Genomic DNA, 26652 nt, shown 5'->3' with positions numbered 1-26652 from the left:
TCGCCTCACATATGTGAGGCACTGGGTTCAATCCTCAGTACCACATACAAAAGTAAATAAATAAAAACAAAGATATTAAAAATAAATAAATAAAAGTCTTCCTGTCCACTTATTTCCCTGGACCAAGTCTATAACTCTTGCACATCTCTGGGTTGCATGGATCCTGCCTCCCTCCCTCCCCCTTCCCCCTTCTGATGTCTGCATTACCATCATCTTCTTTTAGGGTCACCTTGTAATGTCTCCACTGTACCTTATATTCTGTGTGTCCTCCAGATTCAAGTCTTAAAAGTCTTGATGTAAACATCGTTCCCTGGAAAGTCTCTTGTTGATCTCCCATTGAAGACTCTGCACTTCTATCATCAAAGATGAATTCGCTTCTTCTTTTTTTTTTTTTTTCCTGCCATTGGCATCACACAGGCTCTGTCCAGGTTCAGCTATGCCCCAGCATATACCTAGAAGGTGCTCAGTAAATCTTTCTTGAATAAATTAAATGAAACCAACGTTTCATTTCCATGGAAATTCTCCACTTGATTTTTTCTTAAACAGGAAAATATTTTAAATAGCTTTAGAGTATTTATTTTAAGTAATGCAAGCTAATTTAGACATTCTAGACAAGGCTTTTCAAAAACAACAGGTCAACAGTATCTCAGGAGGTGAGATCTATAGATCCAATTATTCCAAATCATTGTGACTTCTAGACTGAATGTAATGCCTTCATTACGGGTTGTTTGTTAATCCGTTTAATAATAAGTAACCTTTTGGTTGAGAGAGAGGTGGTTAAATAATCCCTGATTCTGTAGGTACAATTAGTTATACATATATTAATTTGTCTGCTTTCAATTCAGCTACCATTTAAAACAAAATCTAAAAGGAGAAGTAGTGGGAGTTAACAGCCCTCTATTCTTTCCAACATTTTCAGAAAGCAAATGAAAATGAACCCTGAAACAAGCCAACAGCAGGGGCACTCATTAACTTCATACACTTTAATCTTGTGAATTGAAGCTGGAGCCGGATTCACTGAATTGGAGCTGCAGACTTCCACCTCCAACAACCTGCAAGACATCTTCCCATGGGTGTTCTGTTGATACCTCCAATTCAACACATCCCAATCTGAACTCATGATTGTCCCTTGCAGAAACCTGCCCTTCTGTTGAGTACATTGTCACCAGTGGGCCATCCCTGGGCACACAGGCTGGGAGTCTCAGCAGCACCTCCCCAGCCTCAGCTCCTCTCCCCTCCCCACAGCCTCTGGTCTTTGCCTTACTCACAGCAGCAGCCCTGGCCCCTTTTCAGTCATTATCTCTCATCAAGGCTCTTAATTTAGTTCCTTGCTCCCTTCTGTAGATCTTCTTTGCTTATGAGAAACAGCTTAGAAAACCCAGCTATGTCTGTACTGTCAGCCCCTCAAAACAAATACACCTTCAGGCTGGGGGTTAACTCAATAGCAGAGTGCTTGCCTTGCATGTGCAATGTCTTGGGTTTGATCCCACTGCAAAAATAATAAATAAATAAATAAAAATAAAAAAGGAAACCAAAATATCCAAACGTTTCATTGTCATTGTAACTAACACTTATTAAACAACTACTGTGTGCTAGTTCTGTGCTCAGTGCTTTAGCAGTAAGTAAGTTATTGTACTAAGTCCTTGCAAGTACTCTGGTAAATAAAGACCTACAGCCCTGGAAATTGGCTCTGCCTGCCTTGCTCACCTTGTCAAGGTGCCAGTCTTAGTGGCCTTTCTGTTGTAAGCATACATGCCGAGATTTAACCATGACAATTCCACACTCTGAAAGTGCTTCCCGGGTCTCACCTTGCCCAACTGTTTCAGCACAGGACTCCCAGGTCGAATGTGACTTATTCTGGCCTCTAGACCAGCCCAAGAAAGTGTCTTCTAGCATCACAGAGTACTATCACCCATCACCTCCTGTCCTTATTTCTTTTGTTTCCTGTTCAGCTAACTCAATAGAATGTAAGTTCACCCAGGGCAAGGACCATGGGGCTCCAGAGGGTGGCAGAGTGCCTGGCCCTTGGGGGACACTTAGCAAACCTTCACAGAGTGGATAAAAGAAGAATGAGCGCACTTTCCTGACCCTCCCACGCTCTGTAGTCAGGCCACCTGTCAAGGCTCTGGGGCTCTTTTCTCTAGCGCTCTTTCCTCCCTGCACTGGTACTACCTTTCAAAGCACCCAGAGCTGAAGGTGTTGATCTCCAGCTCAAAACTTTCTCTGCTTATCATCTGTTCCTCATTTTGGATCCCCTACCACCTGCTAGGATCCGAGCTTGAGGCCGGATAAAAGCACTGTCTTGGTTACCCTTAGCAACGACAAGGAGTCGTGCCACTTTTCAAAGGCCAAATCTTGACTTTTGAAGCGTCCTGGCACTTTTGCCTTAGAAAGTCCCTCATCCACTCAAAATATATTAAAATTTCTATTTTACACTGCATTTCGTACATTTTGCCAATAATAAAAGAAATTAGTTTGGCGGGTCAGACACTGTCCCTGATGGATTCGTGCCCAGTTGTCCGAAGAGGAAACTGGTGCTCTCTGAACCAAAAGCCATAGCCGTTAGGGCTAAGCAAGGAGTCCAGCAAGAAGGCTGGCGGGCGCTCCAGGACCCGGGGGGCGTTCCCCCAGCTGCGCCTCGGCCCCGCCCCTCCCCTCTCAGGCCCCGCCTCCCCCCGCCGAGGCGCGCCGTTGCGGGGGCGGGGCCGTGCAGCCGCGCTTGCGCCCTCCCGTCCTCCCCACCGCGCGCATGCGCCGCGCCGGCTCGCGGAAAGCATGGCGGGGGCCACGCCAGGCGCCATCATGGCCGAAGACTACTTCGGGAACGCGGCCGAGTGGGGCGACGAGGCGGATGGCGGCCAGGTGAGGCGGGGCACCAGGCGCCCCGCGCCGAGGCTCGTTTGCCGCCGGCGGCCCCGCCCCCGCTGAGCCCGCGCGGGCCAGGCCGGCACTCGGGGGGCGTGCGCTGGGGGCCGCGGGAGCCCTCCGCTGTCCCAGCCTGCGCTCCCGCCGCCCGGCCCGGCCCCTGCCGCAGTTTCCCGGGGCGGCCACGTGGCCAGGCGAGGCCAGGCGAGGCCAGGCGAGGCCAGGCGCGAGGACTGCCCACCCCATGCAGCGGGGGCGCGGTCTTCAGGCGGGAAGCGGGAGCCGCACTGCTGTCTTCGAAGTCGAACTTAAACCCGAGTCCTGGGGAGAAAGCAGAACTTTGGGCGCCTTCACACTGTCCCGCCGCTGGGCAACCGCGCCTTTAAGCGCTTGGGCAGATTTCACTTTTCCTTGGACCAGATGACAGGCCGAACCTTGCAGCCTGGACGGTCCAGGGGTGGGGTGGGAGCCCGGGACTTGGGAAGTCCGAGGAGGTCCACCCCAGGCCCATGATTGACATAAAGCTTCCCAGGTTACTCTGGTCATGGCTCTCTAGACTGTACTGTGAGGCCTGGGAATTTGCCTTTTAAACCGGAATAAAGATTAGTTTTGAAGGAATAAACCATGAAGTGAGGTTTACTAAGTGGTTCAGCAGGGCACTGGACATGCAGAGAGCTGTATGTTTCTGGAGCTGAAGAAAGTCCTCTGTGGTTAATTACCCTGTGGAACAGGGGCATGAAGTTGGTAGGGAGCAGGTTCCAGAGGGCCTTGGAGAGATGTTCAACGGTAAAGCTTGTTCAAGAGTTTAGTCCGGGTGTAAAGTGAGTAGAGCCCACATGTTAGATCATCCCACAACATTGGGAACTTAGTGGAGCAGTCACATATAGCTATTAGGAGCCTGAGCTAGGAGCTTTCATGCAATATTGCATTCCACACTCAAGATTATGAGTTGGCTATTACTTTGTTTATCTCCTAAGTGAAGAAAGAAAGACCAAAAGATTTAACTTCCTCAAGTTCCCAAAACATAAAGGAATGGGGATCCAAGCCCTTTGTTTCTTTTCCACTTCATCAGTATGCTAACCACTGAAGAAGGCCAGATGAGAGAAATATAAGGTCTGAATTAATTAGCTTGGTAGTGGGTTGGTGTTTGGTACATCTTGTTCTCATTGAGCATTTGAATCATAAGGACTGAGACTTAGGCATAGGGAGGTGTTTCAACTGGGGCATACTTTAGGGCCATCTAGGCCTGTGTCCTCCATCATTTTGTAAATAGAACATGTGAGCTACTTGCCCTAGCTTATGCACTTGGGAGTTTCGAGCCAGGCCTAGACCCCACTGATGAAGGTTTGGTAGTCCCATGTTTGGCCAGCTATAATCATTACCCTAATTTCATTGATGATGTTTTTTCATGTTCATTACAGCTGTGACTATACTAAAGTTGGGAAAGATGGTGACCCAAATTCTGTTCACTTGATGCCAGATGTGGTTTGGAGAGGCAGGACTGTGTGTAAGGAGGCTTCTCTGGTAGGAGCTAAGAGCTACTGACAAATAGATGAGTCTGGCTACAGGTTGCACATGGGGGTTGGCAAGAGGTGAGACTGGACAAGTGAACAGCGGGAAGGCCAAAGTCATTCTAGGGCCTGGATTTCTTTCTTTTTTTTTCCCCCAGAGAGAGATAGGAAACTTTAAGCAACTGAGAGACGTCACATTTGTGGCTTATGGATGTCACTATGGTTTCAGTGTGAAAGTGGATTGTGGGGAAGGACAAGGCATAGGGAGGTTACTACTGTAAGCATACAAAAAATAAGTGGAAAGGCATAGGGAGATTACTACTGTAAGCAGACAAAAAATAAGTGGAAAATAAATATGGAAAGAAGAGCCAAATTTGGTCAATATATGGGAGATAGAGTTGATGGGTCTTTGTGAGAGGATGTGGGGTGGGCTGGGGTGAAGGAGGAGAAATTGAGGATGACTCCCAGGTTTCTGGTGGATTGTGGGAAGATTTGTTTTGGGAGTAAGACAAGGTCAGTTTTAGACTTTGGAGTCCTAATGGGCATGGAATGGGAATTATATGACACTGCAATACACTTGACTGTGGAGCCCAAGAGAGAGATGCAGGCCACAATGTAGACACGCAGGGTGCAAGAGATATGAGGAAGTGGGAGGCCAGGGTAGAAGCCCAAGAATGCAGACATCTGAAGATGAGTCTCAGGGAAGTCCAGCCTTCCTCACAGGTCCCCTCACCAATGCTGTCTGAGAGAAGACTCCCCAGTTTTTCCAGTGTAGCCAGCAGGCTGTGTCTGCTTCAGAGCACTGTTCCCAGGATGTTAATCCAAACAGTGGTGGGCAAACTTTTCTGTAAAAAGCCAGACAATCCATATCTGAGGCTGTGTGGGGCTCTGTCACAACTACTCAACTCTATGGCTGTAGAGGGAAAGCAGTCATAGACAAAATGTGGTAGAATAGGTGTGAATGTGTTTCAGTAAGTCTTTATGTAAAAATTGGAAGCAGGCAACATTTGGTCATAGTTCACTGATCCCTGGCCCGGTTCTTATCCCATTATGTTTGAATTGGTTAGCTGTCTTAGTTTGTGAACTCCTTCCATGGAAAAAAAACTACATCTTGTCTGATTTTCTAAGGTCCCAGGGATGATGAGCACATTTTTAGTGCAGGGTAAATGTTCAGAAATTGCCTGCTTCCTGCTTGTTAGTTAGGGTGACAGTATTAAAACTGGACAGACTTGGGGTCAGTAGTCCCCATCATCACATGTATCAGCAGGTGAAGCAGTCTGGTTTGCCCTTGGGTTCAGCATCCTGCCTCTGTGCTCCTACCTGGAAGTGGGACTAGAGTCCAGGGCCAGGCCTGCTGCTGACAGGAGGGAAGTCAGAGATTTTTTTCTAACCACAAATTGATGGATCGTGCTCTCGAGAATCTTGTTAGTCTTTGTTGGTAAAGATTAAATGGCATATGTGAAATAATCATGGTGAAAACAATAATAATAGCAAATGTCTAGTGAACTTTTACTAAATGTCAGGTGTTAGGCTTGATGCTTCCAAAAATCAGCAACCAGGAAGGAGCACCCGAGATGTCTTTGTTTAGCAAAGGGAGTTGCTATTCAGAGAGGCTTAGTGACTTGATGACTGGCACACAGTCTGCTAGCGGGGTGGTCATATGTCCCACTTGGGGTGATTCTGGATCCCATTTTCATGGCTACTTACCACTTGTCCTGGCTACATTATGAGACTCATGAAATTGTGTGTGGGATACTTTCATAATGCACAAGTGAGATTTCAGGATATTAATATTAAATATACCCTGCTCCTGGCCTTTCTCAGCAACAGGAGGATGATTCTGGAGAAGGAGAGGATGATGCAGAGGTGCAGCAGGAATGCCTTCATAAGTTTTCTACCCGGGACTATATCATGGAGCCCTCTATCTTCAACACTCTGAAGAGGTATGCGACGACAGTGTTTGCATTGGGGAGGAGGGGCTTGTTCAAAGAATTTTCTAAAAGAACCAGATGATGACAAGTAAAATGAGAAGAATGTGGTCTTGGATTAGAATGCTTCTAGGGTCCCCTTTGCCATTTAAAAAATGTTTAAATGTAATTATCTTCCTCCTTACCTATCTGTTCATCCCCTCTCACATGTGTCTGCTCTAATGAGGTGGTGGCTCTTTTGCTTTTCTCAGGTATTTTCAGGCAGGAGGCTCTCCAGAGAATGTCATCCAGCTCTTATCTGAGAACTACACTGCTGTGGCCCAGACTGTGAACCTGCTAGCTGAGTGGCTCATTCAGACAGGTGCTGTCCTTGCTCTCACCCAACCCCACCTCTCTAATGGGCTTTTGCATCAGTATTATGCTAGTGAATCAGCAGTGCCTTGTTTGAATTCCTGATTTTTAATGTTTGTATAAGTAGGAGTTGAACTTTTTAGCCATTTTCACCTGTTTGATTCTTATGTTTAATCCAGCAGTTGAGGTTTGCAGGAGTTCCCGTTGAGCAGCTTTCTCTGCCCTGCTGTAGAGTTAAGGGATGACATGCTGTACATTTGGTGTATCATTTTCAGGAGGCCTGTTACAGCAAGCAGTGAGTGATAGGTCATTTTGGAGTTGGCTGTGGTTGTGGCTTCTGGCTCATAGGATCACAGTGGAGTCTTATTGTAGATCCACTGGGCTGCGTCTAGATGGTCACTTGAGTAAGCAGTGTCTGGAGAGAAATGGATGTGTTACTGTCGTGATTCCTTCAAGTGAGCCTCTTGGCCACATCTGCTCTCCTTCATGGGACATCATTTCCTGTTGCCGTCCCTGTCGGTTTGGACTTTGTGAGGGTTTGAAGGTGCTATTCTCCTTTCCATTAGGCAGAGGTGGACCATGTCGTGCATGCTGCTCTGTTCCTTCTTGGGTCTTACTAGCAAGTAGAATTAATAACTTTTTAATGAGTCCAAAGTCTTGCCTTTAAAAGTGGCACAAGCAATTCTGTGTTGTTTGGTTCAGAGAGATGTGGCTGTTGGCCCTTTCTGCAAGAGTGCAGTGGCTTTAGCGAGTGCTGTTGTCTTATGTTTTCTTTCAGGTGTTGAGCCCGTGCAGGTCCAGGAAACTGTGGAAAACCACCTGAAGAGTTTATTGATCAAACATTTTGATCCCCGCAAAGCAGATTCTATTTTTACTGAAGAAGGAGAGGTGAGGAATGTTGTTCTTTGTCTGGTGGTGCATCCCAGGGCCTTTTCCTAGCTCTGTGTATGGAGTGGTGTGAGGCGTATCACGTAAGTACACGAGTTGGGTAGTGTGGTCTGAACTACTCTTTCTGCTGTGCTCAGCACGTTGAGGTGCTTCATGTGGGAGGTTTTGGTGCCAAGGCCAAGAGGAGGTGCAGCCAGTTCTCACCTCCCAATCCTCGCTGACTCCAGGCACAGCTCTGGGAGGGGGCAAATTCCTGTGGGTCCTCCAAGAAGCATGTGCTGAGACTGGATGAGACATGCAAGGAGATCATGGAGGAGATACCCCAGGTAGAAAAGTAGATGAATGCTGGAGGAGCTGGGATGCAGGACTGACCCTGAAGGCAAAAGGCATGAAGGAGGTTGGAAGGAAGAATCTCAGGCTGCAGTGCAGCTTTTAGGAAGTCCCAGCAGGGCCAGCGAGATGTCTCTAGAGTTTTAGTTGCTGGATATACAAGCCTGTGTCTTTTATGACAGACCTGCCTGTGAAGCCCTCTGTGCTCAAGTGGTGGCTGGGAACAGTCATGGAGAGCCTGGCCTTGACACAGACAGGATGGTGGGTTCAGAGAACAGCGTCCCCATCCGTCACACAGTAGGAGCCAAGAGATATTTTTGTGGCCACTACTTGTGGTGTTGGACAGAACCTCCTGTGCTATTTAAATTGTGTCTTCTGTCCTGCCATGGGCATGCAGCTGGTTGAGCGTGAGTCAGTCATGCATGCGATGCAGCTCCTCTGTGCACTTGCTGCCACAGGACTCTCGGATGTCTCCCAGGAAGCTCTCTTCCACTTGTGCTAATGTTGAGTGGGAACTTGTGAAAGCAGAGTGGGTGTGCAGGGGCTGTCCTGCCTCACAGCTCTGCGGCCACAACCAGCCCTGAGTCTGCTTCCTCTACAGCTGGACGCCAATGGCGGCTCTTCCAGTTGGAATGTCCTGGGGTTGTTTATGCAACAGACTTCTCTTGGGCTAATGCCAGATGTCTTACCTTGCTGTTTGTCGGCAGACCCCAGCTTGGCTTGAACAAATGATTGCACATACCACATGGAGAGATCTGTTCTACAAACTGGCTGAAGCCCATCCAGACTGTTTGATGCTTAACTTTACTGTTAAGGTAGGAAGAGTCTTAGAATCAGGGGAAAGTATGTAGGATTGAGGTTTTTGATGTCTGTTTGGTCGGTTGTCTGTGAAGACTGTTTTTGACAAAGGTCTCCATCGTTGCACTTCAGCATGCCTTACCCTGAAGAAGGGAGCATAAAATTTCTGCCTGTGGTTTTAGATCAACATTGACTATGTTTTAGGATTTAGCAGGGACATTTTATAGTGTGTGTGTTCCGAGGAGCCTTTAAGCACACCTGGCCAATCACTCCTTTTTATGCATCAAGACCTGGGAGGGCTGGGAAGTCCAGGTCACAGCCCAGATTGTGGCAAAGCAGAGACCAGAGTTAAGGTTGGGACCTGAGACCAGTGCCTGCTTGTTCTACCTGCTGCACATGCTGCCCAGCAGCCCAGTGCTGAAAGGTGGGTCACCAGGTGCTGACACCTACTTTTGTTTTTGTGTGGCAGCTGATTTCTGATGCCGGGTACCAAGGGGAGATCACCAGTGTGTCCACTGCCTGCCAGCAGTTGGAAGTGTTCTCCAGAGTGCTCCGTACCTCTCTAGCCACCATCTTGGATGGAGGGGAAGAAAACCTTGAAAAAAATCTCCCTGAGTTTGCTGTAAGTTCTCTACATTGTGAATCTTGGATTTGAAGCAGCTGGTTGGGGGGTTTGGGTTCCCAAACATGAAAATCCCCTTCCCTGTGGAGAATCTCCAGGTCCAAAGTCACCTGCCAGAGAGCAGGTTCCCTGCCCGAGAACTTTGGTCTGCACTTGCCAGTGCTGTGGTCTTGATACCCCCATCCTGCCTCCTGTATTCTAGAAGATGGTGTGTCACGGGGAGCACACGTACCTGTTTGCGCAGGCCATGATGTCCGTGCTGGCCCAAGAGGAGCAGGGCGGCTCTGCGGTGCGCAGGGTGGCACAGGAGGTGCAGCGCTTCGCTCAGGAGAAGTGAGGCTTCTGCTTTCCCCACCCCTCTCTGTTGCTTCCATAGAGCCCCGCGGCCCTTGTCCACAGCCATGCTTCCTGCCCCTTCTGTCCTGCTGTCTAGAGCTGGTGGTCAGGGTAGTTTTAACCTACGTGGGGAGCTTGCCTTCCAAAGTGTTGCTTTGAAGACTGTTTTGTGAGGTACTTGAGTGTACTTCTAGTTGACTCTGCTTTTATATGCTGGGATTCACAGATAGCAAATAACAGTAGTCCTAAAATAGTTATTCGGTGATTATTATATTGTAGTCTGTATCTTACAGACCAAAGTTATATCTTCCTAGCTTTATTTTTAGAGTCTTAGCAAGGTATTTAAAAAGTATGAATCTCTTTATCAAGTCTGTAAGGTGCATTAGAATCATTCTTTTCCAGTTTGCTCTAAACATTGTTTCCATGGGTGGGTCAGTTAATAAACAAGTGAATAACAAAAAAACCAAAATGGATCCTAATGGTTTAGAACATTAAATGTAAGAAAAGAACGAGAAAGAAAAATCTGCCTAACATTGTTAGTGACAGGCTATGTGGTTTTTCTGTCAAGAGGCCATGATGCCAGTCAGATCACACTGGCTTTGGGCACAGCTGCTTCCTACCCCCGGGCCTGCCAGGCCCTTGGGGCCATGCTGTCTAAAGGAGCCCTGAACCCTGCAGACATCACTGTTCTGTTTAAGATGTTCACAAGCATGGACCCACCTCCTGTTGAACTGGTAAGTTACCTCTCATTATAGCAAGGTGGGGTCCCCTCTGTGCCAGGGCAGGGTTGTTTTGGAAAGTCTCTTAAGTTTCCCTGATTCTCTTAAGGCAGTGAGTGCAAATGCCTTTTGAAACGTTGCTGTCATTTCTGTCCTTCCCCGTCCCGCTCCCAGCCTTCATGCCCATTAGACGTGCTGCCTGGAACTCTGCAGGTGGCTGCAAGTGCGCATACCCTCTCCTGCCAGACTGTGCTTGGTGTGTGCTTCTCCCCAGATCCGGGTGCCAGCCTTCCTGGACCTGTTCATGCAGTCACTCTTTAAACCGGGGGCCAGAATCAACCAGGATCACAAACACAAGTACATCCACATCTTGGCCTATGCAGCAAGTGTGGTTGAGACCTGGAAGAAGGTACTGTCAGCCTTTCAGAAGACAAGGGTCCTCCTTTGCTTGGGTATTATTGGGTAATTTGGGCTGCAAGAAATTTTGAACCTGCCTAACAGAGAACATGTCTTTTCTTGTGTTTTACTGATGGTGAAAGTGCTAAACATCTCAAGAAAATGCTCCTCTTAATACTTCTTTAGACTGTAATGTGAAGTATGACTAAAAAAAGTGAAACAGGTCCCTAAGCCAGAGACAAACACGGCTCTCACTGGTTTACAGTTTCTGTACTCTGCACAACCATGAAGTTTGACAATTAAATTGACTTCTGACTTCACAGATAGGGCAGGGGATGTGGAGACAAGGCTGTGGTGCTGTCAGAATCCACCAACCTGTGTGTGTTTTCAGAATAAGCGAGTGAGCATCAATAAAGATGAGCTGAAGTCAACGTCGAAGGCTGTGGAAACTGTTCACAATTTGTGTTGCAATGAGAACAAAGGGGCCTCTGAACTCGTGGCAGAACTGAGTACACTTTATCAGTGTATTAGGTGAGCAGTGAAACTGATTGCCAAACTAAATCACTGGGGGAGGTGGCTTTTATTGTCATATTGAAAGCTCACATAACAAAAGCTGCAGAGATACTTGTGTTTTATTTTATTTTGTAAACAGATACAGAGAGCATGAATAACGTGTATAGACAGTATGAGTCATTTTCAGTTGTTTAATAGAAGTAATTTCACAAATTAAACTAAGTGAAAGGAAGACCACCTGGAATTACAAGAATGGAATTGGAAAAGTTCATTTTTGCCAGGTGCAGTGGTGCACACCTGTAATCCCAGCTACTTGGGAGACTGGGGCAGGAGAATCACAAGTTTAAGCCTATCCTGGGCAACTTAGATCCTGGCTCCAAAAAACCAAAAAATGGTTGGGGATGTAGCTCAATAGAGCCCTTGCCTAACATTGATGAGGCTCTGGATTCAATCCTCAGGACCACAAAAAAAAAAAAAAAAAGGCTCATCTATAGCAGAAGTCTAAGACTAACTATTGCTCAGATAGAAACGAATGACCTGTGACTCTGCACTTATGTAAATAGATTTGCCCTGGAAATCATGCGTCTTCTTAGGCATTTGAATCTTTCTGTTTATCTGTATGGGAACCAAGAAAGGGGTTTGCTAACTAAGGTAAACTTGAGCCCATGTACCAGACACAGTGGTCTCTGCATCACCCACCATCTCTTCTCCATTAGCAAAGGGGTTGAATGGGCTGAGGATAGAGACCGCTTCTCACCTTGCACCTTGGAGAGGCCACCCCTTTAATAAGCAGCTCCTGGCAGCACAGATGAAGGGGCGGTCTGTGTTTGTTCTCAGGCTTCCTCCCCTTTAATGCTCTTGTTGCATATTGGTATTTTTCCCACCTTTGGTTTAAAGGAGGCATTCTGCTATGTTTACCTGTAGGTTTCCAGTGGTAGCAATGGGTGTGCTGAAATGGGTGGATTGGACCGTGTCAGAACCAAGGTACTTCCAACTGCAGACTGACCATACTCCTGTGCACCTGGCATTGCTAGATGAGGTGAGAGGCAGAGGGCTGCCTGGGTGTGCAGTGTCTGTGTCTTGCATGTGTGTTGTCATATGCATCTTTTTGGTGTGTTTAGTACATACTCTTCAAAATTAGCTATTTCTATCCTAAACAAGGATTTTCCTTTTAAGGACCTAGTTTCATTGACTGCATAGATGTCTCAGTTTTGTCAAGTGTCATGGGAAGGATGAGGCAGGGCTGAGGAGTTTGCTGGCCCTGGGTCCAGCACAGGACTAGCAGCAGCAGCCATGAGCTACCTGTGCTGGCAGTGACAGTGAGTGGTTCTCTGCATGGTGAGGGAGCCCTGCGACCTGACCACACTGCTCAGCAAGGCTCCCCATGACCTGTTTGTAGATCAGCACCTGCCACCAGCTCCTGCACCCCCAGGTCCTGCAATTGCTTGTTAAGCTCTTCGAGACTGAGCACTCCCAACTGGATGTGATGGAGCAGGTGAGTGGCACCGGGGCACGTGGGGACTGGGGGTGCACCCCATGCTGATCTACTCTTTTGGCCTGCTTCTCTGCAGCTTGAGCTGAAGAAGACACTGCTGGACAGGATGGTTCACCTGCTGAGTCGAGGTTATGTACTTCCTGTTGTCAGTTACATCCGAAAGTGTCTGGAGAAGCTGGACACTGACATTTCACTCATTCGCTATTTTGTCACTGAGGTCAGCAGTGCACCGTTGGTTTCGTGTTTCATGTTCTTTACACTAGCAGTGTCCTTTATGGCTTAATTTAGTTCATTTTGTACCTATCTCTGAGAAGTGTACTTTCTGATAATCATAGTGATGACAATGACAGATAGCAATTTTGTGAGCCCTCCTACCTGCAGGAACTGTGTTACATGTTTCCCCTATGTTACCACCCTGCTGCCTTAGTGTTGGAGAATGGTGTCACCAGGGAAGCCAAAGGGGGAGGCAGGGGTAGTTTCAAGAGTGCCATTTCACCTGTGTTGGTACGGTGCCCGTGTTGGCCAGGCAGGCAGAGTATCCCTGTTTTCCCTCGTAGGTACTGGATGTTATCGCTCCTCCATACACCTCTGACTTTGTGCAGCTCTTCCTCCCCATCTTGGAAAATGGCAGCATTGCGGGCACCATCAAAACAGAAGGCGAACATGACCCCGTGACAGAATTTATCGGTAAGGTCTCAGTAGATCTGCTCTGGCTACATCGGTATGTGTCAGTTTGCACCTTCTGTTTCTAATCCAGTGACTGTGTGCGTCTGGTTTCAGCTCACTGCAAGTCTAACTTCATCATGGTGAACTAAGTCAAGCATCTGCAGAGCTGAAGCAGGTTTTCCAGGCTCCACTGAGGAGAGCCCTCTCAAGAAGCTGCCATTTGCAGCTCAGCCAGCACCTTGGATGTGGAATCTGCTGAGGGGTGGATGACTTCCTTAGAAGGAAAGTGTTAGCAGTGTGAGAGCCTGCTAGTGACGTCTCCTCCCCGTATGGTCAGTCCAGTGCTCAATTCCCTCCACATTGCCTCCGCATGAACCTGCTGCTGGCCCTGGGGGTGGTGGGAGTTGTGAAGTTGAGACTCTGGTGAACAACTTTTCAAGGCTGACTAAGTTTTCTCACAAGAACCCAATTGGTTAGTTGATGTTTTATTGTAATTGTTTAAATTTGCTAAGAATAATAAATTTTTAAAAAGCTTTTGTGCTGAATTATAAGGTGCAGGTCCCATGTTGGGTTCTTGTATAAATAAGGCATGCTGGGCCTTGGGTGGAACCAGATGGTTTATTCATCACTTGGACAATTTGAAATTACCACCTCCCTCCCTACACTGAATCCAAGATGATTTAAGAACTGGTAATAAGTCTGAACCATTTTACCTCTTAAATGTGGTATTAGCGACCACACTTGCTAAACACAAAATACCAAGCGCCCTGCTGAAGAAAACAGGCCCTGTGCCTTGGCAGATGGAGCCTGGAACCACCTTGTGCAGGTACTTAAGTCATCAGCGGTCAGCCCTCCTCAAGGTGCACTTAGCCAGAACCACATGGTTCTCAGGTCGACAGGTACCCTTCTAGATGTTCAGTTTGGTGACCAGTGTCCAAGATTGACAATCACCCAGTCCTGCTAACCGATCTTGCGCACAGGATCCCAACTCCCATGAACTGCTCTTCCAGAGGCATCCTCCCTAGACGATGGGGTCCCCGAATGTGCAGTACTCCTCGATGGCCAGGTTGTAGCTGGCGCCTCTCCCATCCTTGTAGGTGCTGGTCACTATCTTCATCCAGCCTCTCTCGCCCTGCGAGATGCCAAGGCCCCCACGTCAGCCCTTCAGCACATGGTCTCCTGCTCCACCCTTCTGCTCCAGACTCAGACCAGGCCCTTGGCCTCCACCCCGCAGCCCAGCCCCACAGAACAAAATACCCAGACAGCCTGCCTGGCCACCCAGCACCCTTTCCCATGACCCTTGTCAAAAATGCCTTGTATGAGATATTCACTTGGTTAATACTTAACACAAGGGCCCCCTGCCAGTAGCTAATTAATGTAACAAAACATGTTGACTGTTTAGACCAGATGACTTATCCACCTACTAATATCCCCACTTGTAGTTATTTAATAAAAAAAAAAAAAAAAAAAACTGATTTCATCACTTCTGTATTTACCATTTTCCTCCATAATAATGAATTTCTGTATCAAGCAATTAATGGCTAATATTAGTTTTAAAAATAAAAACTCTGGCAGTTATCACCCCCTGGATCTTTGACCCAACCTAAAAGTATTCATGAAAAACCTACAGAGTACTCCTAAGGAGAGTCTGAAACTGGCAGGAGAAAAAATGACCTGGTTGTGAAGGAGGAAGGTGGCCAACTGCATCCTTGGCAGGTGTGTCCAGCCAGGCCACTTCACTTTGGTGCCAGTTCTGGTGTCTCATACTGGGGGGCAGAAGAGGAACTGGCATCTAGTGGGTAGGGGCCCCAGGGTGCTGCTAAACATCAGACAATGCATAGAACAGGAATGGCCCTACACAAGCAAGAAGCATCTGCCCAGAGCTGTGGCTGACAGATGGCTGGAGCAAGAGGTCTAGCTGGCTGTAGGCCACAGTGCTCAGTCAGAGGTCAACAGCCACGGGTGAGAAGTGTGGCCTCATTTTCTAGGTACAACCATAAAGTGAAAACATCTCACCCAAGGTTCGCCCCAGGAATTCCGGACAATCCAGTACTCGGTCCCGTCACTGCTGACACCCCATCCGGCCACTGAGATAATGTGGTTCACATAGGCCTTGTCTTGGTACTCGGCATAGATGCCGCCAGTGTAGTTGGCCATCCCTTCTGTTGCCATTATGCCGCAGCTGAGAGCAAGCAGTGAGTTATCACCTCACCCAGAAAGAGGCTGCAGGTAGCCTGCTGCCCCAGGGGTGAATCCAGCCCGCCCCACACGGTGGTTCTGGACAGACTTGAGTTGCTGTTGCTGCGTCCTCCAGCCCCAGAACACCACAGCTGTCACCACAGCTGGGCCTCTCACCCCCTCATGTCCCACAATAATCCCATGAGGGGCAGATCAGTCACTGGTTGGGGTTTACTTCTGAGAAAACAGAAGTTCTCAAAGGTGAAAGTGGTGGCTGTAGCTCACACTAGGGAGTAAAACTGGTGGTGGGGCGGGAAGTATGATCGACACACAGGTACACAATCCTGCTGGTACACCTGGCGCAGCCTCACCTGGCGGCCTGTACTCACCTGATGGGACCATTCGTGTAGATCTCCGCCATCATCTTCTCCCTCCCTGAGAGGGAGCCATAGTCGCCCACTCTCCAGAGGGTATAGTTCTGGATGGTGTGGCACTCTTTGAACTCCGTGCAGGTCCCACACTGGTTGAACTTGTCACACTCTGGGTGAGAGCAAGCAGTCAACCTGGGGCTCTCCTCACTGCCCAGCTAACCAGGAGGCCCAGTGCCCTGCTCATTACTAGGAACCAATCATCTCCTCTTTCTGCTATGGAAGAGCTTCAAGGAGGGCTCCACCCTCCTCGAAGGGTGGAAGGAGGGAAGAGAAGAGAGGTCAACTTTTGACTACAGAGCAGGAACTCTGGGTGGGCTTTTTCCTCTCTGTAAAGGCCAGGAGAGGACCTTTCTACAATACTTCAGAGCTGAAATCGAGTGCAATCAAAATACTAAAACTCAACAAGATGATTCTATTGCTGGCTAGTGAATAAATATGCCATTACGTATGGTTAAAAAAAAAACAAAACAAAACCCCTTTCTTGTTATTTTGGTTTGAGAGATATCCACAATTAGGTTAGAAAAGAAGAATAAGAAGGTGTGCCCATGTTCCACCTCATAGGCATGATGGCCATGTTCCCTAACTCTGGGCATTTGTACTTTCACCCATCCACCCTGCCCGGTCTTCAGCCTGCCTGGCTACCACTTTGTTGTTGCCTATTTCTGTTGTGGTTACACATCTGTCCAGATCTTCTCCGGGGACAGTAAACTCTTTGAGGATTAAATTGTTGGTTTAATTTGTCCAACACCAAATGCCCAGGGCCTGGCACAACCGGAAAATGGTGGATCTGCAGCCACATTTACCAATACAAAGACAAGACTGTTTATGGCAAACACTCAGGTCTCTGATGTGCTCCAGCCACCTGTCAGGAGAGGTGGGATCAGAGCGACTTGGCCTCGGCTGGACAACACCGGCTTGGGGATGTCAGTGGGGTGGGAAGGGCCCCAGGACTATCTGATTCCACAGGGAAGTCCCCCCTGGGGTCTCTGACCCTGCTGGGTTTACTAAACCAGGACAGAAAATTCTTTGGGCAGTTTGGCCCAGGAAGCAAGGAGACAGAATCCCGCTGGCCTGGGTGGGGCTGAGTATTCCTGCCACTTCAGTGGGTACAGGACACTAGAGCCAGCGTTCACAGGGTTGGGGGACAGCATTGGGCTCCTTCCCCTTCCTTCCTCCTGCACCTGTCTCAAATGTCTTCTGAGTTTTCCAAAGCTTTCTGCTCTGGCTGTGAGGGAGATCTGGGGTCAGGTGGCTTAAACCTGCCAATTATGGATTTGGGTCCTTTGGTTTCCGAAAGGAGCAGCCTAAAAGGAATGTGTCGACTCTGGGGATTCTGGGCCAGCCTGCTCTGCTCACCCACAAAGTGCCCATTGGCTGCAGGCACATCTGGGTACACATGGCCCGGAGTACTGGGCAGGGACCAGGTTGACAGACCCACTGCTAGACCTCCTGCCTCCAGCTCTGGGTGCCAGCTTCCCTACCAGCTCTCTGTGCCCAGCTCCTGGAGAGTAGGCTCCACCCCGCACAGGGTGGAGCAGGAGCACTTGCCCTGCTCCATGCAAGGCCTATTATAAACTACCCAAATGTCACAGGTCAGAACCCATACATCACATCAGGGCCTCACCGCAGCAGAAACATGGTCTAAGGCTGGAGGCCCGGGAATTGGGAGGGTGTCCTTTGACCTCTCCCCATGCCAAGGGAGGGTCTCCACAAAAAATGATGAGTTCCATAGCTCTACTAGGTTCAAGGCAGCACTGGATGAGGTTGGCATAGGTTCTGGGAACAAGTCCTCCCCAAAGACCGGGGGTGCTGACCCTCCCCTCCCCACCACTCCAGCCACAGCATCACAAGGGTGGGATTGGCCTGGGCTTACAGTACACTCTCCCAGGGAAGAGGGACAGGGCAGCGGGGGAGTGGGCAGGGCCTACCCTGGTCCTTGGCCTGGTAGTTGTTGCAGGTTTCATCAGGGATGCCGTGCAAGTGGGCATACTCCCACACTGGCAGGTCGTTGCCCCCTTCGCAGGAGCCAGCATTGCCGCAGTCAATGACGTTCTGCACAGATAGCAGGGTGGAGGGCCATGCCCCCTTCCTCTTGATGTTGATGCGATCTGGAAGGTCAGGGTCTACTCAGCACCTGCCCTCAGCAGCACCCTCCTCACTTCCCCAGTTGGCACTGGAGGCCTAGGTCAGGCCACAGGGTGCTGCCCACCATCCTGCCTCCAAGCCCATGCTCAGGGCTCAGGCTGCATGTCTCTGGAAGGCTCGCTCCCATGCCCACCTCCTTGTGGAGGCCGCAGCTCAGCTGCAGCTCTCCAGAGGTCTGCCCTGGCCTTCTGGAGCACTGTGGTGTCTGCCTGCACCACCTGGCTGCAAGTGCCACCAGGTAAGGCCAGATCTGTCCTGTCCACACAGGTCAGCCAAGTATATCCTCAAGAAACACCTGCTGAAGGACTGAAGGGATGCCTCGGTTGCCACATGAGGCAGGCTGAGAGTCAGAAAGCCCTGTGGAGAGGGACCAAGGTGGGCACCTCCATGAGCAGGTGCAGCCCAGGGACTGAACGAGCCCCAGGGAGGGGCTGATGTAGTCCAGGGGAAGGCCAGGGGGGATCCAGACCCAAGCACATGGTGAGTCAAGGGGCCTGAGCAGCCCTGGCTGCCACAAGCCTGGGCTCACACACTGAGGGCACAACTGGGGCTGAAAAACTTGCTCCCCTTCCCAGAAGAGGACCCAGGCTACCCAATCAGGATCATCTTGCTCTCCATTCTGCAGGACTAGGTTACCACAATACTCTTTACGGCCCACCCTCCTCTCCTGCAGCCTCACCTGCCCTTCTCCTAGCTACCACGGGCTCAACAGCAGCCTCCGCCTGGCCCAAATCTCTCTTTCTTCCTTGTGCAGCTCCCCTGGGGTGCCACCTCCTCATGTCACCTTCTAGACTCCTGCTCACACTGGTCCTGGCTCCATAGGTCTACTCATTTGACCAGGCCTGGGCCTTTTAGGATCCCCCCACCCATAATCCACCGGGCTGAAAAACTCAAAAGGCAAGCTCATCCTGCCACCACCTAGCCCAAGTCTCTGTGCCCACAAATGTACCTCCTGGGCCACTGGCGAGTAGATTCCCAGCTTCCCAAAGCCCATGGGCCCAGGTTCCCTGCCTCCTTCCCTAGAACAGGACTCTTCTGCCTATAGCAGCTACCCTTCAGTGATGGGTCTGCACACACTCAGACCCTCCTTTGTCCACCAGGGGTGCCCCCATCCTTTGGGGTAGAAGCAGGTGCCCCACACTGGCTGCTGCCTCCCTTTGGCCTGTGCCTCATCTTTGGACTTCCTCCTCATCTTGGGCCATCAGTGAGGGCTCTCACACCTGCTGTGTGCAAAGCACTGTGCCCAGACCCTGTGCTGGGGGCACAGAGGAGCGAAAAGACTGAAGCTTCATCTCCCAGGGCTCACAGCACACAAGGAGGCCAGAAGCCAACACATAAACTTGAGCAAAGTGTACAGTGTGGGGGAGGGTCCAGAAGCATGATAGCATGTATGTAGGGCGGGCCAGGGGACAGCCGGCCAAGGAGAGAGGGCAGGAGTGATGAGGAAACAGGGAGGAGAGGCGCCAGGCTCCCCCTCGACCTGAGCAGGGTGGCCTAGAGAGCTGGGCTGTAGGCTCTGGTAGTTCACAGAAGGATTTCATCTTTTACCTGAGCAAAATCATGAGAGGGTTTCAAGCTGAAGAACATGATCCACTGGGTCGAGCAAGCAGCTGTAGCAGCTGAGCCCACAGCAAGGGCGGAGGGGCCATGGTGGTATGTGGCCTCTAGGCTTTGGCATAAGTATCCCCTGCAATGGTGGAGAGGGCTGCAGGAGGATGGCACTGTGGGTGGGAGTGGTGGGCAGAGTGAGATGCTCCCAGCCATTGACTGCCTCTGGTTGGAGGTGGCAGGAATCCGAGCAAGAGGGTGTTGGGCAGTTGAAAGTGAAGGAGTCCAGGAGAAGGGCTGGACCTGGGAACTGATGCTCAGAATTTGGGGAATGAGAAGGGAAGGCTCAGTGGGAAGGCAGAGCCAGCCATGGGGTGGGGCGGCCTGTGTTCTAGGAAGGCAGTGGCCTGGGGACTACACTCTGTTCATGGCAGCTCACAACCATGGCATGAATGGGGAGTGGTGGAGACGGCAGCAGGGCCAGGGTGGCTCAGGATGAGAAGAGGAAGTGGAGGGGTGCAGATATTTATAGAGCCCAAGGAGTAGGGTGGTGGGAGGTGGAGCAGGGTCAAGGGGCTTTTCACTCATTTGTTTGAGATAGAAGAACTTCCTCAAGGGGATGAAGGATGACCTCCTGGAGAGGGACGGGCATTCTCAGTGAGAGGCTTGGACACTTGACCCCATGGAAAGAAGTCTCTGGTAGCTTCTATTTTCTCTGTGAAAGAAGGGCCATGGCCTTGATGGCCTTGATGTTAAAAGTTTAAGGAGAAGAGTGAATCAGCAATCTGCACAAAGATTCCACTGCGGAAATGTAGGGCTGATGCCTTGGCCAGGGATAGGTGCCATCTCAGAGGGGACAAACTGCCTCTAGCCATCCCATCTCCTCCTTGCCCTGCAATGTCCTACAAATGTGTATCCTGTCACATGACCTCTCACTGGCAACCTTTCTAGTTCTCTCTCCCCCGACTCCACCCTGTGCTCTGCAGAGAAGTCCCTTTCACTTCCCCAAAGCTGGCTGCCATTACTGGGTGCTCTCCTGGACTTTATCCGGATCCTCTGCCTCCAGATTTGCTAAAACCAACCAGCCTGGCCCATGCCTCTCAGATCCTTCAGGGTTTAAGGCCTTGGCTCTACCTAAGTCAGAGGGAGGGACCTTGGCCCACCTGCTCCCTTCCTCCTCTTCCTTGAAGGGTCAGAAATATGTTCCAGCCTCCAGAGGGCTCCTTACCAGTTCCCAAACAGAAACAGGGCTGGACCACCAAGGGAGTCTCTGCTAGATGCCACAGCTATAGCCAGTGGGCTCTGGAGTCCAGACCTTACCCCCAGACGAGTTTCTAGGTCAAATCCCAGCTGTCACTATGGACATCTTCTGCAGCTTCCTCCTTGTCAAACAGAGCCATCATGGCTGCTAGGAGGCTTAAAGAAGATACTCCACATGAGGCCTGACCCCAGCTTCCTAAGTAGCAGTGGCCACAATGTCGCTAACCCTTTCAACACAAGCCACACCTACAACAGGCCTGGCCAAAGAGATAGCAAACAGGGAGGAGACAGCACCTAGCCATTGCCGTCAACTCCCAGCCAGGGTGAGGGCCTGCCCCAGTGGAATCCAGGTTCCTGGAACTCAGGCTGCAGGGCAAGGCCCCTCCCAAATGCCCCAGGCACACCTGGGCTTCCCTGCTTTTGCCCCCTCTCCCAGGCCAGGGTGCAGCGGCCCTCAGGATGGTGGACACCAAGATTCCATCTCCCTCCTTGCCCTGGACCTTCCTTGTCCACCCAGTAGCCAGAAGGCTGGCTGGAAGCAGTGACCAGATCAGGGCAGGGGCTCTAGCCATACTCAATATTTCAACCACAGGACATTTTTCATCTCAAATATTAACTGCTTCTGAGCACAGTTTCACTTCCATGTCCCCAAGGCCAGGCTGGGAGCTTGGTGATGTCGCATTTCTGGTTCCTTCTCAATGGCTGAGCCATTTGTCACTGAGCTTCGGTCCCACTCCTGCCTGTACCTAGAGGCCTCAAGTGGGCCCATAGTGGATTCCCACAGAATGACCCAGCTTGTGTCACTTTGGTAGAGGGCAAAGGTCCAGACTGATTCCTGGCTCTGACTCATAGGCCTCTGGAACCTTGGGCTGTGGCTGCCTGTGCCGACTAGGAGGCAGCCTGGATAGGTGCTCCTGGCCCTTAATCAAGTGGCAGCTACCGTCTGCCAGGACCATCATGGAACCCTAGGCCCCAGACCACCTACCTGCCATGGCACTGGTGCTGCCATGGGCCCAGCAGGAGCCACAGTACTGGGGGATGTGCTGGTTCCTGGTGACACTGGCATAGTTGACACCATTCACATTGCGCCAGTCCCAGTTCTTGGGGAGATCAGATGGAGACAGGTACTCATGCGGCCGGGGGTATGTCCTGGGAAGAGAGCAAGTGAGTACCAGGGCTCCTGGGGTAGCTGGGAGCCCACCAGGGGCCACTACTGGCAGTCCTCCTGGGGCCCTCTCCCCTTTCCCAAAATGTGGGAGTGAGAGTGGAGGGCCTGGTCACCAGGGAAACCCATCATAGGCCAGCAGGCCCCAGCACCCTTGGAATGTGAGGGCAGCAGGCTACCCTCAAAACTAAGGGAAGGGGAGGGCTCCCCAAGAAACACCAAGTGCTGGGGCAAGACACAAAGGCCAGGAGGGGCTCCAGCTGGGTGTGATCCCCCAAAAGGGCAGATGTGATCTCCCAAAGCCTAAGTAGGCAGGGCACCTTGGTTCCTAGAACCCCAGGGAAGCAGGCCCCCCACTGGCGAGCGCACCCAGGCGCAGGAATGGGCCTCCCCTCCCCCAGGCACGGCCTCGAGCCCACCTGCGTCCCAGCTGCGACAGCTGGTCTCCCCGCAGTGGCCGGTAGCAGGTCTGGCCTGGGCGGAAATAGAGGCTGGCCCGCACCGCGCCGGCCAGCAGCACGAGCACCAGCAGTGGCTGCACCAGGCCACACGACGCCATGCTGCCCTCCGCGCCCTGCGCTGCTCCCTCGACCCGCGCCGGGCTCCGGGACCCACGCGCTCCGCCCGCCCCGCCCGGCCCTTAAGGTGGCGCGGCGGCGGACACACCCCCGGGGCGGGGCTGTCCCGCCGCTGCTGTCCCGCCCCGCCCCACCGCGGAGCCGCGGGCAGAGCCTCCCTTCCTGGCCCCGGTCACCTGAACTCGGGGGTCATGTACCAGGTCACGAAGCCAGACCTCAGACCTGACCTAGCCACCTACGACAGCGTAGTCAAGTGGCTTCAACTGAGCGCGCTATTGTCAAACAACTCACTTCTGGGGTCCTGGTACCTTGGGGTGGGGACTGCAACTTTGATAGTCAGCCGAGTCCAGGATTCCTGGGACCAGGGATCTGGATAGATGCCCCCAGCATCCCAATTAGGCCATCGCTCCATAGGGATGTCCCCAGGTCCTGGGAAGAGGCCGCCTTTCCTACACAATCATGTCCTGATCTGGCTTTCTGAACTCCCTTTCCCAGAGACCCACTGCCTTTCTGGGGAGATGATTATCTCTCACAGAGAAGGAAAGGCCAGAGCCTTCTAGAGCATGCCCCTAAAGGAAAATTTCACTAGGCACATAAATCACGAGTTCTGCATTCCGGCTTCCAAGGATGCTTGGAAAGGTTTCCTGCTAACCAAGTCCTCCACAGACCAATGAGGAACAGAAAGCAGAAGTGGGACGCACAGGACTCCTTTCTTAATTGAAGAGTTTTTCCCTCCCGCCTACTCTCCGTGGGCGGTGATGACCCTCAGCAAGTCACAAAATGGCCTTCTCCATTTGGTAGGAGAAAGGCCCAGGCATTTTGTTCCAGGCCTTGATATGAGGTTCCTGGTACAGGGTCCTCAGAAGAGCTCTTCAACCTTTCCCACACTCCTGACACGCCAGCCCTCCTCTGCCTATGTCTAGTGGGAATCAAGAATGGTCATGGCTGCCTCCTGGCCTGCTGGCTGCTTTCAGGACCTCACCTGGAAACACCAACAGGACTGGAAAGCCTGCTGGCCACCTCCTGTCAGAGACAAGGGCCAGGCAGAACTTAAAAGCCCTCAATTTCTGGCCTAGTTCCTGAAAAGTGGTCACTGAGAAAGAGTGTGGACATGGGGCTCTGTTAGGTCTTGTCTGCTTGAGAAGTCACAGTAATGAGCCAGTTGTGAAGCGGTGGGTGGGTGAGGCTCTTTCAAGGTCCCAGGAGAAACTCTCCAGTTTGAACTGGAAAGTAGGTGAACTTACTTTCTGCCTCCCCAGGTCAGTTCTCCCCAGCAGGAGCACTGGGTTTGGCCTCTATGCCCTCTGGGTATATGAGGAGGGGGAAGGGAGTGTGCTTCTCTTGCCTTGATGACTGAAGAGAACTGGGTGATTCACAGGAGGAAGAGGGCTGGGCTCTGTTGGTCCTGCAGTGTCCTCCAGGAGGGGTCTGCTGGAGTGGTGGGCTCTTTGTTTCCTCTAGAGAAAGAGCTTGAGGCTGGGAATGTAGAACCTGAACTCGACATTCTTGAGGCCCCGAGTTCAATCGCTAGCAACACAACATGCAACACACACACACACACACACACACACAAAGGAAAGAGGGAAGGGAGGGAAAGTTAGGGAAAAGGAAGAGGGAAGGAGAGAAGAGGAAAGAAAAGAAAGAAGAGCTTAAAAACTCACCGTTACTAGGGTAACAGGGGTGGTGGGGACCCATCCAGACCTAGACTGTAGGATCAAATGCTAGAGTCCACACATTCTACAACACAGAAAACAGGAGGCTCCTGATGAAAACACTTACTCCGGACTTAGCCTCTGCCACCTGGGCTGTGACACCAAGAGCCCTCACCCCTAATGCTGCTTGGAAACACATTCAAGTTACAAGCCTTTCCATTTGTATGGCATTGAGAAGTCCAGGATGCTCCAAGGACTGTCAGGGCCTACAACATGGACATGTAACCCGAGCAGTCACACAGAGCCCCCAGCTCAGAAGGGCCCCACATCAGGTGCAATGGGGTGAGGGAACCACCAAACTAGGTTCACTTTTCTCTGGGCCGGGTAAACAATGCAGCAGCCTGTGATAGCAGTGTTACCTGCCTGCCTACCCTGCGGTGGGGTCTGGCCTCTGCGTTCTCCCTCCTGCACCCTAAGGCTAAGTCACAAGGCGTCATTTATCTGAGGAATCTCAGTGCTGGTAAGGGAAGGACATTTTCAGGCTGTAAGGAACAGGACATTCAACACTGACAAGTTGTGACCTGGTGGAGTTTCCCAAATAGAGAACTCAGTGATAGGAGGGCAGCCCAGGAGAGTAGGGCAGGGAGTCCCCACACTGAATCTGTGATTCTTCAGGCCAAGAGGAAGGAAGTGAGACTTGCTGTGACTCCCTCAATGTCTGCTTTGTCAGCCCCTTGTGACAGGCCAGTCACAGCAAAGCCCAGAACATCAAGACTCTTCCCCTCCAAGCTCAGCTCTGACTGGTAAATGCATGTCCACCTTCCTGCTCTGAGCAGCTGATTGACCACTGGGCCTTGGGTGGTCCTTTCAGCGAGGTTCCCAAGACTGCTCTGTTGTGGGGCAGCCACCAACCCATCGACTCAAATTTTGGTGTAGCTATTAGTGAAGGGTCTCAGTTCTCCGGAGGACACACGGATGAAGTGAGAAGGTCATTGGGACCAAGGTGGAGGAGGGCCATACTTAGAGAACCTGCTGGACAGGGCCTGTGGCTGCATTTATCCTTCCTGGAGGTTGAGTTGATGTCTAGGGCTCTCTCTCCCTTTAGGGCAGACTCACCTGCCTGGCAGCCTGGGGACTCCTGGAAATCTGAAAGGTGTGTTCTCACCTGACACCACTCAGGTGCCACTGAGGTTGCTTTGTGGATTGTGACTCATCTCATTTGGGTTGGAAGTGAGGAGGCCCAGGGCAGGGCTGTCACTCTGTACCCAGGAGGCCTGGCTTGCCTAAGCATTACTTCCAGCAGCCGTTCAGACGAGGCTGTTGTGCACTCTGCCTGCAGCTTAGCCTCTGCCAACAGACACTCAGGAGCTAGGTGTCTCCCAGAAACCACTATAAAGTTCTTTGCCTGAGAAACTGGCCACCTGCCCTGGATTTTTCTTTTCAGAGGTACCTGAGTCATTCTTGCTCCCAGAGGAGCTTAAGAGTAGAGGGCGGGGCCAATTCAGATATTCTGGAGGACTCTGCAATCATCTTTAGGCTTTGGTACAACCCTGTGTGTGTATGTGTGGTGGCCACAGGGAGTGGGGGCAGTAAGATGCTATTGCTCCATTTCACAGGTGGGAAGACTGAGCCTTTAGCGAGGTCAAAGGCCTACATTTAGCATGAGGTCTTAGGTACGGATTTGAATGTAGACTTGTTTTTTAAATATCCCATCAAGTTTTCTGGCAAACATGATCAGCAAGGCAGACACAAAAGTCTATTCATTTCTAAAAATAAAGTTGATTTACCCCCCATCCTCAAAAAGAACACATGCATTTCATACGTAGGCCAGATCTAGCCCACCTTCAAGCCTAAGGAGGAGGATACAGATGAGTCTTAGTTCACTGTGGAGAGGCCTCAACATCTTTCTTCCCCTCTTCCTTTGCGCTCTGTTGTCTGGCTCCCACCAGCAGGCTGCAGACATTTCCTATTATTCCACATTCCTGAGTAGAGCCACATCCTGGATACGGCATTTGTTTTGATGGCTGCTGACAATGTTTGGTGGCCAGCTGGTTTTGCCGGGCATGATGGCTTCCTCACCAGCACCTCTTCACTCCTCGGTCCCTGGCCAGAGCCTCAGGCCAGCTCCTAGACTCCTAGGAGGTGAAGGCCTTCTCGTGAACCTTCTGGATCCTGCCACCATCCCTGGGCACATGGTGCATCATGCCCTGGCCTGGTTGCACAGTGACCTGCTACACACACACATGTGCCTGGAGTTGGGGTAGCTCCTTAGGGTCC

General features: G+C 50.9%; 2 protein-coding genes across 4 annotated transcripts; one reads left to right on the top strand and one right to left on the bottom strand.

The window, feature by feature from the left end:
- The first annotated feature begins 2734 nt into the window (after positions 1-2734).
- Positions 2735-13963, top strand: Nelfcd (negative elongation factor complex member C/D). 3 transcript variants are annotated; one of them, XM_027946459.3, is made up of 15 exons: positions 2735-2862; positions 6207-6319; positions 6556-6665; positions 7434-7543; positions 8581-8688; positions 9141-9293; positions 9496-9626; positions 10198-10363; positions 10623-10757; positions 11136-11275; positions 12182-12296; positions 12657-12752; positions 12829-12969; positions 13310-13439; positions 13533-13963. In XM_027946459.3, the coding sequence occupies exons 1-15, from the start codon at positions 2776-2778 to the stop codon at positions 13565-13567; spliced, it is 1770 nt and encodes a 589-aa protein (XP_027802260.1). In that variant the 5' UTR covers positions 2735-2775; the 3' UTR covers positions 13568-13963. The 3 variants fall into 3 exon arrangements, with proteins under 3 accessions (XP_027802260.1, XP_071465061.1, XP_027802259.1); XM_071608960.1 differs by having other exon boundaries at positions 6201-6319; positions 9499-9626; XM_027946458.3 differs by having other exon boundaries at positions 2736-2862; positions 6201-6319.
- Positions 13964-14017: 54 nt separating this feature from the next.
- Ctsz (cathepsin Z) lies at positions 14018-22772 on the bottom strand. Its single transcript, XM_027946460.3, has 6 exons — positions 22565-22772; positions 21966-22129; positions 17956-18135; positions 15986-16136; positions 15435-15600; positions 14018-14550 (listed from the first exon to the last, which is right to left on the bottom strand). Exons 1-6 carry the CDS (start codon positions 22702-22704, stop codon positions 14440-14442), a joined length of 912 nt encoding a protein of 303 aa, XP_027802261.1. The 5' UTR covers positions 22705-22772; the 3' UTR covers positions 14018-14439.
- Positions 22773-26652: the final 3880 nt, after the last annotated feature.

Source organism: Marmota flaviventris, chromosome 2, assembly GCF_047511675.1.
Source record: "Marmota flaviventris isolate mMarFla1 chromosome 2, mMarFla1.hap1, whole genome shotgun sequence".
In the NCBI taxonomy this organism is placed as follows: domain Eukaryota; kingdom Metazoa; phylum Chordata; class Mammalia; order Rodentia; family Sciuridae; genus Marmota; species Marmota flaviventris.
This window is presented reverse-complemented; position numbering and strand designations above follow the sequence as displayed.

What these genes read in the sequence shown, in the direction of transcription:
- Nelfcd (XM_027946458.3), top strand. Translation starts at nt 2,776, where the DNA reads ATGGCGGGGGCCACGCCAGGCGCCATCATGGCCGAAGACTACTTCGGG. An exon ending in ATCTTCAACACTCTGAAGAG is followed by an intron (nt 6,320 to 6,555) that starts GTATGCGACGAC and finishes TGCTTTTCTCAG; the next exon opens with GTATTTTCAGGCAGGAGGCT. An exon ending in AACTGGATGTGATGGAGCAG is followed by an intron (nt 12,753 to 12,828) that starts GTGAGTGGCACC and finishes GCTTCTCTGCAG; the next exon opens with CTTGAGCTGAAGAAGACACT.
- Ctsz (XM_027946460.3), bottom strand. Translation starts at nt 22,704, where the DNA reads ATGGCGTCGTGTGGCCTGGTGCAGCCACTGCTGGTGCTCGTGCTGCTG. An exon ending in CAGCACCAGTGCCATGGCAG is followed by an intron (nt 18,136 to 21,965) that starts GTAGGTGGTCTG and finishes CTGACCTTCCAG; the next exon opens with ATCGCATCAACATCAAGAGG. An exon ending in CTACCAGGCCAAGGACCAGG is followed by an intron (nt 16,137 to 17,955) that starts GTAGGCCCTGCC and finishes GCTCTCACCCAG; the next exon opens with AGTGTGACAAGTTCAACCAG.